The 14,905-nt window shown below is 41.2% G+C and overlaps 1 protein-coding gene across 4 annotated transcripts in view; it reads left to right on the top strand.

Annotated features, from left to right (window-relative positions):
* The window catches only part of PARD3B (par-3 family cell polarity regulator beta), a 616,262-nt gene that overhangs the window by 502,356 nt on the left and 99,001 nt on the right, over positions 1 to 14,905 (top strand). For all 4 annotated transcript variants that reach the window (XM_037913130.2, XM_037913131.2, XM_037913132.2 and 1 more), the window contains one exon: positions 1,366 to 1,671. In XM_037913130.2, the coding sequence (XP_037769058.1) occupies positions 1,366 to 1,671 (306 nt within the window). The remainder of the gene's footprint in view (positions 1 to 1,365; positions 1,672 to 14,905) is intronic.

Below are 14,905 nucleotides of genomic sequence, written 5' to 3' on the forward strand. Positions count from 1 at the left end.
TTATTTCCGGGGCTCCGTATCTCTCAGGGCCCTTCCAAATTTTCTCCAAAACCTCTTCTTTTCTCATCTCCAGGCTTTTGACTATTTGTCCTGCACACGGTGTTTGTGTGTTTTTGGCCACAGTCATCACCAGTGTTTAACCACATTGAGTATTTTCCTACCTCCTATTCTTTCTATAGACTGAGTCACTGTATTTATCAAGTAGGGGGAAATACTACTATACTTCAGATACAGTGACAGTGGGCAAATGTTGACTTTTTAATGGCAGCCAGTGCAGGTGTGATGCATGCTTTTGCCTTGCATCTTTTCCTGCATCACACACTTCCATAAGTACAGTACCATTTACTCCACGGTATTCTTCATACTATGGTCAGCATGCTGCTATCATTCTTCTCTTTGTGTTTAATTATGCCATCTTAAAGAGGAACTGAACATTTAACAGAAGTTGCACATTCATGGAACTTTATTGTATTTTTTTGATTCAGGAGTAAATGTTGAATCATTGAAGTTTGGGTTTGAAATTTACCTGAATCTGTTTTACCATTCCGATTCCCCACAGATTACATAATGGCACTGATTAGCAGAAGCGTTTTGTAATACCACTTAAGGCTTTATCACAGTGGAGCACTGCCAGTAATAGTCTTTAATTCACTTATATGTACCAATCCATCTCTGTCAGGTTTCTATTAATTTCTTCCCTGTTTTACTCTGTTCCTAGCCCCTATATAATGAGGCATGAGGTCTTCCATTTATGGAACAAATATATACATATATATTTATTTAAATCTCAAGCAAATTACTTTTGCTACTGCTTTTCAAACAACTGTGCCATCTTCACATTTATTTCACGTTTAATCCGCTTTTCGCAAGTTAATTTATTTAGAAGAATATGTGTGGGTCAAGAGGCCAAAGAGGCAATAATATTTTTCTTGGCTAATTTAGATGAAAAGTTTGAAGATTAGGTTAGATATTTAAGCCTGTGTTGTGGTTTTAACACAAACCTTTAGTAGAGATGTATTTCTAAAATATTAGATCTGTGTATGATTAAAGCGGTGTTTGTGCACGCATACACAAACAACACTTATCAGGAATACTTGTGAAAAATTGCACCCTACTCTGCAATAATCTGTTGTCAGAGTGCAGAATGACAACATGCCTTGTTTACAAAGCTGCATGCCAAAGGAATAGAACCTAGAGATTTCTGCTTGCATTGGAGTTCTACTGTCCTGAATTATACAGCTAGTTTACATTTATAACAGCTGAGAGATGTTTTTAAAATTTTGCTTGATGCATCACTGGTTTGCTGTCATTGCCGGAGTAAATCCAAACGTGTTGTTTGTTTCTTTGTTTCTTTCTAACGATTAGGATCGGTGCAAAACATCAGGAGTTACGGCAAAAGCAGGCAAGAGGGCTTGCTGATTACTCCACTAGTCCTGTAGGTCCACCACCTGATGATGATGATGATGATGAGATGGACCCAAATTATGCCAGAGTGAATCACTTCAGAGAGGCTTACCCAGCAGCAAATGTCTACAGGCCATCGTCTCCACCTGTAGCAGAAACCTTTGGATACCCACGGGATATCCCTTCAATACCAGGAGAGAGGGAGCATTTGGAAGGACTGTATGCAAAGATAAACAAGCAGCACCATTCACAGACTTCTGCTGACAGGTAATACTACCCAATGGCTGCAGATCACCTGATTTTTCAATTTCACGTGCACTTGTATTTACTGAGTAGAAAAAAATGGTTTTACTCTTGATTTCCATCATTTTAACCAAGAACAGCCTTTGCCCCAACAGTACCCCTGAAGGGTCTACATAAAGCAGCAGTCAAAGAGAAATCATTATAGAAAGGTCCATATTTCACAAACAGAATGAATGAACCGCCTCCAATCCAATTCCTATGCTGCTGAGAAAGTGTGTTTTTCTCTTTTAGTCGGGAAAAGTTCTTATTTTTCAGCAAAACTCTGTTTTTCAATCCCTTTTGGTCCTGATGATCACCCAGTGCCCATTCGTAACAGGGTTTTGTGTGATAGTGTGATATATTGCATATGTTTACAGTTTACATTTCCCCAGCTGTGCAATATTATGCACTTTCAATTAGGTTGGGGAGAGAACTGGGAATCATGGCATTTTATGCAGACTGTAAAGTGTAGCTTCACAAGACTGATTACCTTTCACAGCCTTTCCAATAACCAAGTGAGAAAGAAGGAGCAATCTTTAATCCTTACTGTCAAGCTTACGGGTTGATAGCATTAAAGAAAGATGGTGAAGTTTTTCTTTGAATTAAAAAGAAAACCCTGTGATGCAGCCACCACTATGAGGTTTCTAAAGCTGGTTACTTCTGGAGTTCGGGGGTATAAGAACTATATGATTTCATTAATGGTCATGGTGTTAATAAATGTACATGGGATTTTTCTGTCCAGTATGTGACTGTGCAAGGAAGATGGGTGAATGGCCATTAGAGGAATTGGGAATATGAGGTGGGGAAGCAGTTTAAATATTAGTGAATGAATCTTGTACTGGGGCTTGTAATGTGGTTCCTCACTGCCTCATTCTATGCTGGATGTGTGTGAGAGGCTGTGTGAGCACAGACATGGGAGAGTTTTGAGTTTGTAGAGATACAATACTTTGGATATGTCTTAGGTCATTCAGATACAGCTCATCAGAAGTTTGTGACATGAACAGAAATGTAAGTGTTTAGCAGGGAATATGCCAAATTCTCTTTCTCATTCATCTGAATACAGTATTGGAGAAAGCTCTCAATCAGATAGTCGAGAAGAAGATAGCTGCCATACAAAGGGGAGACAACTAACTGGCATCTTTCCTTCCATACCATCAACACCCCATGCATAGGAGCCAGTTATGTCAACTCTATGCTAAATGTAGAGGATTCGAAATCCAGATCCAAATCTGAAATTTCTCACATTGAAACATACTTAGATTAGACCCATTATTAGGTGTGGTGCTAGCTGCACTAGACCTAATTAGGGTTAGAGTTCTGTTACAGAGTTCCATTTTAACAGGACCATTTTGTACCATTCACATCGAAACGAACGTTGTGGTATGTATTGCTTTTTTGTGAAGGTGAAAAGGAATGTACAGGTCTCTCCCATGAACATCTAGGATTTGGCTGGAGAGAGAGTGTCTTGCCACTAAATGAGACTTTGTTTGCTATTGTGATAAGATTGAGCTGCAAACTCTGATCCAAATCCAGGTCTGGTTGCAGTGTTTGGAGCTGGGATTTTAGCATGAACTCATGTCTAATTCCGAGCCACGCAAGCAACATTTACTGGAAAACTAAAACCAAAACTTAAACAGGAAAACCCCAACTTAAAAAAAAAAAAAGAAGTTGATGATAAGATGAGGCACGAGGAAGAGGTAGCCCTGGGTGAGCCTGTTCTCCCTGGGCTGGTCCATTACCAACCTACTAGCAGGAAAATCTTAGTTGAATTTCTGGGGCTTGTAGAGCCTGCTTGACTATATTGGAGAAATTGGAATTCCTGTTAGGCTGCCTTTGCCAGTATTAAATCTATCTTTCCTCTCTCTCAAAGACAAAAGTTTGTATTCACCATTAGAGTTGTGCCAAACCTGAATAAACGGATATGAATTTGTAGAATGGCTTATGACATCTAAACCAACAGTTACTGAAAATTCTGACAAGTGCAGGCAAGGAAATCCTGCCAGTGTGGGCTATTGAGAGTAGATGTAGTTTTTCTTTCCACATCTCCATTAATTACCAAACAAATCTACCTTAGGTCAGGTGTGAAAACAACCTTGTCTGCCTCAGAACAATGGGGAAGTGGAAAATGGATGCTTACTAGCCAAACAAAAGTTATTTTGCTTTTATGAGGGTGAACATTTATCAGCAGGTTGGTCATGGAATACTTCATGTTTTGCTAGGTTTCCCTCTCTGTGTGTGTCATGATTTTTTGCTGTTAATTTTTCTCCAGAATACTGTGGGGTTTTTTCCCTCCCACTTCTGAATCACAGCTAATGATATAGTGTGTGGGGGCTTGAGTAGTGACTAAAGTAAATGAGTTTAAAAAAAAAATCTTTCTTTTTTGGTTTCAACAGCGCATAGATGATCTCATTTTAGTCTGGGAATTCCAGTTATGTGTCATTGCCAGAGAGAATTAAAACTCATCAGTTGAATCAAGCAATCAGATTTTTAAAAAAAAGTGTTATCATTTTTATGACTTTTATAAAATTATAAGGCCACTTATAATGAGAGAATCTCTGTGGCCAGATAAGTGCTACTAATAGCTGATATATAATTAACCGCCTTTCCCTTCACCCACTAAAAAAAACATAACGATCTCAATGTATTCTTTTACTGTAGTGGCCCACTCATGGGTTGTCCCATACCAACCTGGGAACCCTCTACAGCAGTGTTTCCCAAATTTGAGATGCCGCTTGTGCAGGGAAAGCCCCTGGCAGGCCGGGCTGGGCCGGGCCAGTTTGTTTACCTGGCACGTCCGCAGGTTCGGCCGATCGCGGCTCCCGCTGGCCGCGGTTCACTGCTGGAGGCCAATGGGGGCTGCGGGAAGCGGCGCGGGCCGAGGGATGTACCGGCCGCCGGCCGAGGGACGTACCAGCCGCCACTTCCCACAGCCCCCATTGGCCTGGAGCAGCAAACCGCAGCCAGTGGGAGCCGCGATCGGCCAAACCTGCGGACACGGCAGGTAAACAAACCGGTCCGGCCCACCAGGGGCTTTCCCTGAACAAGCAGCCTCCCAAGTTTGGGAAACACTGCTCTAAAGTGCACAATGCAGCCAGCAGTGCTCTACACATGTGCTGAAATTATTACTCAGGTGATTAGGAAGTATATGATTAACCCCTGCTATGTAAATGCACACATCCAGGGCAGGTTCCTCTTGTACTTATTGAAAAGTTAACAATCGTGTCATGGCCAAATTCCAACATGCATACTTACATCCCTTCTACCTCAAACTCCATCTGTAATTTCAGTTTTGCATCGTTTTCTTTTCTTCTTGTTTTAAACTGCGAGGTAGCATTCCTGTGCACTGTTAAACAGTTGGTGCATTTCTTCTCAGTGATGGCTGCATTGCAGTGAAGGTGAAGTAATCCTACGTATATTTTGCCAAGATCTTTGGGACACGAGGTGCTATAGAAATTTAAGTGGTTCTTCTTCATGAATGTAGCCAAAGCATTAGTATGATCAGTGTACTGTGTGAATCCTAAGAACTGACATAAGTTAAAAATAGGAACACATTAACTTGAAAAAAATCACACTTATTTCTTTGTCAATCAACATTTTTCTGTTTATTTATAATCACCCTCAATTTTCGGTAATGCAACCTCTTGTATGTATCCGGGGCGATGCCTTTTAATAGTGCAAACTTTCTATGAGAAGGTAGAGGAGGGTAGGACCTCAGTATCAAAAAGCCATATAGTTGTCTCTTCAGAGGACACAGTCCATTCACAACCATGTAGTGTAAAATTTTCAGAAGTGTTGAAGGGTTTGTCTCCATAGGAAAAATCACCAGAAACCAGGAGGCAAACCCTTAAGTTATCCTTTACGTGATCAGAAAATGTCTTAGCCATTAGAAAGTTCACTCCTCCTTATAGTCCAGTAAACCTTTGCAATGTATTCTTCTGAAATGTATCCCCACAGAAAGCTCCTTTTCCCTGCTGGGTGTGGATGCCATGCTGTCTGGTTGTGATGGGGTGCTCAGCTCACCACTAGGCTGGCACCTCCTCCTGGTCACTCTGGAAAATAGCTCATGAGGTCGATGCTCCTTTCCGCAGTGGCATGCTGTCTCTCTGCCTCTCTCTCTCTGGGTCTGCAACCCCTCTCTCGCTCCATGAGCGGCTGCTCCCTCTTCATGACTCAGCCCTCTGGCCAGGTCCCTATAATTGTTTTCCTCTTCTGGGATATCAAAATCTCCCTTCAGCAGTCCTAGGAAGTTGTCCCATTCAGTGCCTCGGTGCCATTCCCTCAGTGGCTGGCAGGGGAACCCGGGCCTACCCTCTACTCTGGGTTCCAGCTCAGGCAGCCTCTAGACAGCAGTCAAGGTCTATTTCCTTTTAGTCCTTTCCCTGAGCCCCTTTCCTTACCGTCTGGCACTCTGCCATCTCTGGGTTTGCTGGATTCACCACTCCCTCCTCCCAGGGAGTAGCTGTAGGCTATATGTCTCTGCAGCCTCCAAACACTCCTCCCTTCTACCAGGGAGTGACTGCAGCATACTTCCCTACTGCCCCTTTCAGCAACTAATTTCCTGGCTTTATAAATCCAGCACAGCTCATTCCTCCTAAGCTGGGCTCCCTCCTTCAGTCAAGGGATTACTCAAGCCACCTGATTCCTATCAGCTGTGGCCTGTCTGGTTAATTGCCCCCTTCCAGGCAAGTGTGGGGTGAACACCCCTTCACACTGGTACAGACTCCATGCTGTCTTTTCTGCTGTTGGTAATTTTTACAATACAAATTATCTCTTCCTGCAACTTCTGATACAAATGAATAGCCCATTAACCAGGTATGGCTAAATTCAGAGGAGTTAGTCTCTTTCCTTTGTCTGAAGAGAGCCTGTTTATCCACACCCCCTGACATACCTGGGGGGAATTTAAACATTTTTAGTCACAGACTGTGAAGCATAATATCAGTGAGTATCCATAAATCCACACACAACATTGTCATACACATTTCACAATGATATTATTGACCATAGTGGTGGTAGTTTTCAGATGTACCTCACAAGGCATATTTTGTACAAATATCATTGCAGTAGTGTGTAGGGTGTGAGTACAGAGATGCCTCAGGTCACTCTCGCTCACTGATTTTCAGTGAGACTTAGGCTGTCAAGACCAAGTCACTTAAGCATTTTAGAAAATTTTGCCCATTGTACTTTTAGAAGTACACTACAGCTAGGCAACTAGCACCGCATGTTCCCCTCCTCCTAAACCAAGTTTGATGATGTGTGATGTAGCTGATCTGCAGTTCTATGAAGAAAAGGAAGAAATTCTCTTTGCTTAAAAACCATGTCTTCACCATAACAAAACAAAATGTTTCTTCTGATAGACCACCCAATCTGAGAGAGAGGTCAACAATAGATTATCCCTGACAGTACTGATGAAAATGCCACTTATCACAGATGTGGGTCAACAGTATATACAAAAATGAAAGGAAGCCTCTTTCCTGTCAATACCATGGGATAGCTTGTATGGACCATATATAGGTTGGCATGGAGAGTGAGCAGAGAACTTCCCTCAGTCCCTCTGGTATGCCCTATATAAGGACCAGCCACAGTTATGTTTATTGCATTGGGAGGAGCACAAGGTCTTTTCATATACTGTGTCCATATGCCACTCATATCACCCTACCAGCCTGTGGAATACCCTTAGCCTACCAAGAGAAAGCTATATCATAGCAAAGGGTGGTGCAGCCTGTTCCACCACCGGGTGCAGCTGGGGAACTCAGGAGGGGCTGTGCCTGAGAGAAATGCATATTGTCTCAATATGCAATAGTGGCTGTAGTATTTTGTGGTACATATGTTACTGAAAGGAATAGTGAGTCACACATCTCTTTACAGTGCTTAGTCATCTAGGCTGTGTCATAATATTGCTAACTTCTGCCATAGCACAACCTAGGTGTCACCATGCCTCAGTGAGGATTCCAGATTCAGGACAAATTGCTGAGAAATAGGGCAGACTCACCCTAAATTAGTGGTTATTCTTCCATAAGATATACCAACCAGTAACAAAAGTAAACTTCTGTCTCACCACACTGGGTAACAAGAAGTCAGATATGCAGTATCCTTAGGTATCCTAGCCTTTGTTTCACTGTCCAGACACTACACTTAATGATGAGTGGTTATTTAAAACCAATTTCATCAACCAAAGGGTTCTTCTGATCCCAAAGGACCATCCACATACCAGGTCAATATATAATTTAGATTTTACTCAATAATCACGCTGTTGCCAATCCTTTAGTATCTAATATCCAAAGGTTTGTTTATAAGAGAAAAGGAGGAGGAGAGAGTTAAAATGGTCAAAGGAATCGAATACATACAATCATGGCAAAGTTCTTGGATCAGGTTTGTAGCAGTGATGGAATAAACTGCTGGCTTATGATGTCTCAGGTAACATCCAAAAGATTAGACGGTCCTCAGTCCATTGGTTGTAATACTCCTGTTAGTGTAAATCCATAATCCAGAGATCTGAGCCAGAAAGAGGCAAAATGGAGATGCTTCCAGGGCCTTCTGTACTTTCTCCCATGTGGAGAGAAAACTCTCAGTCTTAGTTTGTGGAAAAGTACATGCACAAGATGGAGTTCACGGTCACATGAGCAAGTCACCTGTCCTTGCATGCTTCAAGGAGTCGGGAGCAGCCATTACCCATGTTCTGTCTGAAGTATTCCCATATTCAGGAAGGCTCATCGAGTGGGGATAAGCTTCTTCCTTGGCCCATTGTGTTTGTTGATGGGCCATCACAATGTGCTGGCTAGACTAGATGTAAACTAACTACCTTGTGGGTGTTACCACAGGCACAAACACATTTGAGACACAGGTATATCATCAATATTCATAACTTTAAATACAAAAATGATATACACATACAATAGTCATCAAACCATAATTTTCCATTGACACCTTACGACACGCTTTGTACAAGTTTTGTTCCAACTGTATAACAGTGGTAGCAACAATGATATACATGGTCATACTTTAATCAGGTGTCACACCATAGTCAAAAAGTGATATATACGACATTCCTATCCCTTACATGACATGCATGGTGCATGCTGCAACCCTATTTCACACTTTAAAAAAGCAATTTCCTCTTTTTCCTTTAAAACATAGTGATGTAAAAGATTTATGAAACACTTGATGTATCTCAGGAGCGGTGCTAAAGAAGAACAAATCGCTCAATGTGTTTGCTCAGCCCAGTAGTATGCATTTTAAAGTATGCCAAATTCATTGCCAAATGTAGTTCTTTATTTATGCTACTTATCTTTGGAAATTTCAAAGTGCTAGTCTGAGGAAAATGAGTACAGTTTTCCTTTACATAACATGAATAACTTTGAAGCTGCATCTGCTGCAGATTAAAATTAACTATTTTATTTATATAGCAGTAAAGTCTAAAGCCATAGTCAGAACCAGTGTTCCTCTGTGGTAGGTACTAAGATGGTCACTGCCTGGAAGAGCTTACAATAATACATAAATTCTTACTGTAAGCCATCCTACTGGTTAGCAGACCTAATATCTCCTGGGGCTGGTCACAAATCCGGCCAGGGACATCCTGAGTGCTAGGTTTGCATTTGGATCATCTTACTTATCGACAGATGTGTAAAATCTTATATACTGTAATCCAGCAACTCCCTAGGAACTGCCCTGCTGTAGATGCTGATGAGCCTCAGTTATTGCAGATATGATGAGCATTCATGTATATCAGATTTTTTTTTCCTCCAGATCCACCTTTTCTTATGTGATAATACTGCCTGGTATCATTCTGTGATAACTCTGCCTATTTACTGTTAACCCCACGTCCTTTTGTTGCAGTCATTGGACACGCATGCAAAACACATGTATGTGTCTGAGCATCTGCCCTCGCTTATATTGGAGGATGGTGTTTCCAGCTTCTTAAATGTATAAATAAAAACAAAACTTGAGATCTTCCATACAGCTTGAATGGTATTATATGGCCCTGCATGTCTCTCTTCCATTGCTGATTTTTCTGGCTGTGGGCAAAAGGCCCCAATTTCTGTGTTGTACAGGAGGTTGTTTGACCAAAAGCTGGTTTTTGTACCTTTAACAAGCAGCAGAATAATCTGAGTATTAACTTTTCTCTGCACATTAAGTCTCTTTAAAAAAACTGCCATTTAATTTTAAATGCTAATATGTATGTGGTTAATTAAGAAGCCAAAATTGACTATAAGGTTGGTAAGCTCTAAGAAAGAGAGAGGGAGATCATTACGCTACTGCTTATGGATAGCTATTTGTGAACCAGCTGATAATGTGCAAAATTAAGATTTCGTAAGTGGCATTTTAAATGAATGGTTAATGGCTGAAGATTAATTAAACAGTCAGAGCTGTTCAAAAGAGAAGCTGTTAAAATCTTGTTTATAGGCCAGTCACTTGCATATTGAAAGTGCAAGCCTCTAATAGCCTGTGGTATTTCCATTTAGCAGGCTAGCTATTTAACTAAACAGTTCTTCTTGAACAGGAAAATCTACCTTAGTAGATGTGCAGCAAGGAAGTACAGTTTTTTTTCTACATTTTTTTTTCATAATTAATAGCTGCACAATGGGAACATGAACAGAGAAATACATAATCTCTGGGATATTGGTAAACCTAAATAAAAATACCAAATCTAATTCTAATTAAAAAGTGGAGAAAATGATTAAAACTCTCATGTAATTTTATTTTCCCGCTAGTTTCCAGTGGTCTGTAGCTCTCAGCTAGAGTTGGGCAGAAAATGGTTTTCCTGTCCCAGAAGACATTTTGAGATTTCAGAAATGTTCCTGTTCCACATCAGGACAAAATCGAGACCTTTTGAAGTTTTTTGTGAAAAATAAGAGAAAATGAGATACACCCCAGACAAGCTCGGTAGTTCAGGCACTCACTTGGGATGTTCAAGACCAAGGTTCAGCTCCAGGCTGATTTGGAGCAAGAACTTTAATGGGGTTTCCTACAGCCCAGGGGAGTGCCTTAGCCACCAGGCTATTGGCTAGTCTAGTATGGGTCTCTTTCAGTTTCTCTCCTGCTGGGGCTGTTCCACTTTGTATAAAAAATTGAATATTCATTGGGCCAGAGAAAGAGAGTGGGGCTGATTCTATAGCCCAGTGGTCTGCGTACTCACCTGGGATGTTGGAGACTGAGATTTAAGTCCCTGTTCCAATGTATATTTAATTATTTATTTTGTAAAAATTGAACCGCTCCAACAGGAATGTTATCCACCCAGAATAGCCAGTAGTCTGATGGGTAGGGCGCTCTCTTGGGATGTGGGAGATCAAGATTCAAATCCTTGGTCTGAATCAGGCAGAGTCGGGAGCTGAGCCTGGCTCTTCCACATTATATGAGTTCCTGAACCACTGGACTGTTGGCTGTTCTGGGGAGGAGGGGTGTCTCTCTCTCTCACTCTTGTTTTGTCCAGAAATTGCATCCTTAACCTACGAAACCTTTTCTGATGAAAGTTTAATCAAAACTTAGGCACTCCTGCAAAAATGTTGATTTTAGTGAATTGAAAATTCACAGTCATCTCTATTCTCAACTAATACTGGGAAGGATTCTCACCCCTTTCCTCCTCTTGGAGTCAATGGGAATTGTTGCCTCATTGGCCCAACGGGCTAGCCAATTTGCAGGACTTACAGGATTGTTTCCAATAGGGAGAGAAATGGATGATAAAAGTTATGTATATTCTTTGGTACAATCCTGTTTGTTTACAAAGACTGTTCACAAAGTCCTGTTTCCCTGAACACAGTAGGGAATGCCTTACTCAAAATTTCCACATCTGTCCCTCCAGTCAGTTATGTGCCTAAGCAGCTCTGGTTCTCTGCTCCCTCTAAAGGCCGGGCCCACAATTGTTACTCTCGCTGCCTGATGCGTTTTTTCGGTGGTGTGGAGGAGAGGGGGAAGTAGACACAAAATTGTTTTGCTGGCCCACCCCAAAATTCTAGCTGTGCTTAAGACAGCACAGAAATCAAGGCCAATAAATAGGAAGAACTGGTTCCTAGACTTGGCAAGGAAGAGTGACATCAGTGGACATGGATTGAATGGATTTGAATGAGAGAAAGTTGAGGTACCAGGAAAAGAGAACACAATAATCAAACTACATCTTGAATGCAAAACAAACAAACAAAAAAAGTTTTACCTCCATGCAGTTCTGGATGGGACATTGACTGCCAATAATATTTTCACTTTCAGAGTTGACTCAGACTCTTACTTGGGTCTCACTCCTTTCTCTTCTCCTGTCCACACACAAAATCTCTGATCCATGTTTAGTGGTGCTTTCAATCTGAGCTAGCTAGCTTGACCGGGGGTATAGGCTTAAGCTTGAGTGAGGACACCCACTTTGTAGTGAGGACACATGCTAAATAACTCGAGTGATGATAGTACTCCAGTGTTGTCCCACAGTTCCCCCCTATGTGCCCAGAATAACAGACAAGTTCTCCCACGATTCATTGGGAAAGAATTATTGAGCAGCTCACCTTACTGCAGCACAAAGAACGAAGGAATCTACATTCAAATGAGCAAAGCACCAGTGTGGAACACAGTGATGGCTTTGCAGTGTGGCTGCTAACCTGGGTGCGCAGACCTGGATGCCAATCACCTGAGTTAACTCTGAAGTGGAGGCATATCCCTAGGTGTCTATAAGTAGGTAGAGTTCTTGCTCTATTCTGAGCAGAATAGACAGATACTGGATTTACAGTAGTACAAACTTATCCCCTTCTTGGGGCGTGCATTTATTGTTAACTTAAATAATAGCAAAACATAAACTTCAGCCTAAGTTTTCTCCCCAGCTTGGCTGTTCTCTAGGATTTTCCCTGCAGGACCAATGAGTTTCCTCTGTCTCAGAGAATCAGTCAAATACTTTTATATCCTGGGCTAGAACTAATAGGATCCACCTGATCAGAATCCAGAGTGAGTCAACAAAAATAACACTGCATCTTTATGCAGGGTCAAGTGTGTGACATTAGGAGAGATCAATGGAAAAAGCCTTATTATTCCTAAACAGAGTCCAGGACCCTGATAGTGTCAAGATGTCATTGATGGAAAGACAAGCAAAGACGGAGTAACACTGCAGTAGTATTGATGGCAAATACAGACAGCAACAAAAAAAATGGATCCTGTAGTCATTACAAAAAACAAGAATCTATCTTGTTTTAAAAATGTAGTCATTACTATATGTTACTAAGAAAAATATTTGGATGACTGAAGAGATATGGAAGAACTGGGTAGAGGAAAGATTCACTATAAAAAGAGAGAAATTGTGATACTGCCTGGCAGTTGTGCAGTGCATGCAGTTGACAATCGACTCAGAAACGTTATTTTTCTACCAGTGATCATGATGTCATTTATACAGCCAGTGGTCCAAAGGGTCACAGCAAACTTTGAGAGGCAATGTGGTATCATTCTCTTATTTCTTCATCAGCTTAGGCACACTATTGATGTTAGAAGTGATAAATGAGCAGCTACTCTGGTAAAGACTCTGAACTGTTTGACTGCTTACATCTACAAAGGGAAGCCTGGCACCATATGGCAACCAAAGTAAGTGCTGCTGAGGGGCTCGACTCACTAAGAGATTCTCTACCAGGTGTGACATTCTGCAGCAGATTTGTTGTTGACATTGGTAGTCCAATAGAATTTTGACCATTGTACAGAGACTGACACTGGGACTGCTACAGAAAGAAAAATAACTTGTTTGTAACCATACTCTGGATTGTATCCCAGAGAAAGCAAAGTTCCTTGTGAGGACCCAGGGACATGGGAAAGTCCTATTCCTTCAGCTACCCAGTGGCAAGTATCTTTATATCACTACACATCCTAGATATCTGGAGTCCATTTTTAGAGACCAACAGAGAACACTTACATGAAACATTTCGTGCTGTCCAGTTACCTACAAAACCGGTAGCTGCCTCTGTTTGTCACTCCTTCAAGCTGAAGGAGAAAAACTCTCAAATTAATATGAAAAAAAAATAATTTTTTTAAAAAAGCAAAGCGAACCAACTTTAGAAACTTCTGGAATGGTTTGAATGCAACTGTGAAAAAACAAGCTTATCCAGTCTTGGCTCATTTCCTTCTTACCTCCCATCTCTTCCCTGATCATCTCTTCTTTTTCCCGCAGGGCAGCAAGGCTCTTCTCCACAGAATAGCAGTCAGACGTTGTGTTCACGTTGTTTGTTTGCATTGGAAGAATCCATGCTCTTCCCTCCCAGTTCAGTGTGGAGGGTGCACGTCTCTTCTTGACTTGTAGGGAAGGTGTGGAGTGGGAGCAAGAGAATAATGAGAAGAGGAGGGCTAAGGAAGCAAGGAAGGGCCAAACAAATGTTTTAACTTTTTAAACACTCATTTGACAGCCCATTTTTATGGTTGATGTTCTTTGTTCATTTAAAATTTCAATTTTAAATTAAAATGTTCAGTGTCGTCATAACTTGAGGGTGTTTCCTATCAATGTGGTATTAACTAAAGTACATCCTTCAGCCTCAGAGTTTATCTACCATAAACACGTCTGCCTTGGGCCTTAGAGTTGTATTCAGCCCATTATTGCCTCATAAATGGGAATCAGCCTCGGATAATCATTATGGTATCTACATAAAGTCCATGGAAAACAAATAATGAGTCTGAGGACAGTCTAGAAGTTTACTAGTCTAGAACACAAGTATAGTGTGAGTGTGTAAATAAACTTTAGGGGTTTAAAGAAAATCTTGAAAACAGAATAACCTGGTGATTCTCGTGCAGCTTTGTTATTGCCCAGCTAGAAAATGTACAGCTTTGATGGAGGGGTGAAAGCACATTCTATTTTTGAGGGCTATTTTCTATGTCTGAGTTGCTGTAATGCTCAATAATGGTCTGAAAGGGCTGCTTTAATTGAGCACTTGTATGCAGTAAGTGTGCTGCTAACCAGGGAACCTGAAGTGCTTCTGCTCTGTTCTCAGGTAATGATAGAGGAAGCTTGTTGCAATGCAAGTCCTTGCTTTACAAATCAGCAGCTACTTCCTTAATAATATGACAGGGGTATGGGTTAGTGTAGGAAGGCTTGGGGAACAGCATTAAATCAGCAAAGCGCCTGTTCCTAATTGTTATTGATTGTTAAGTACACAAATTACAGGCAGATGGTCTGCAGTCCCTCACCTGAAGAAAGTGTTGTTTTCTTTCTTTGAAATTTTCAGTTACTGCTATCCCTGGTTTGAAAAAATACAAGAGACAGTTGCTTTATGTTATATAC

Source organism: Chelonia mydas, chromosome 11 (genome assembly GCF_015237465.2).
Source record: "Chelonia mydas isolate rCheMyd1 chromosome 11, rCheMyd1.pri.v2, whole genome shotgun sequence".
NCBI classification, from domain to species: Eukaryota; Metazoa; Chordata; order Testudines; family Cheloniidae; genus Chelonia; species Chelonia mydas.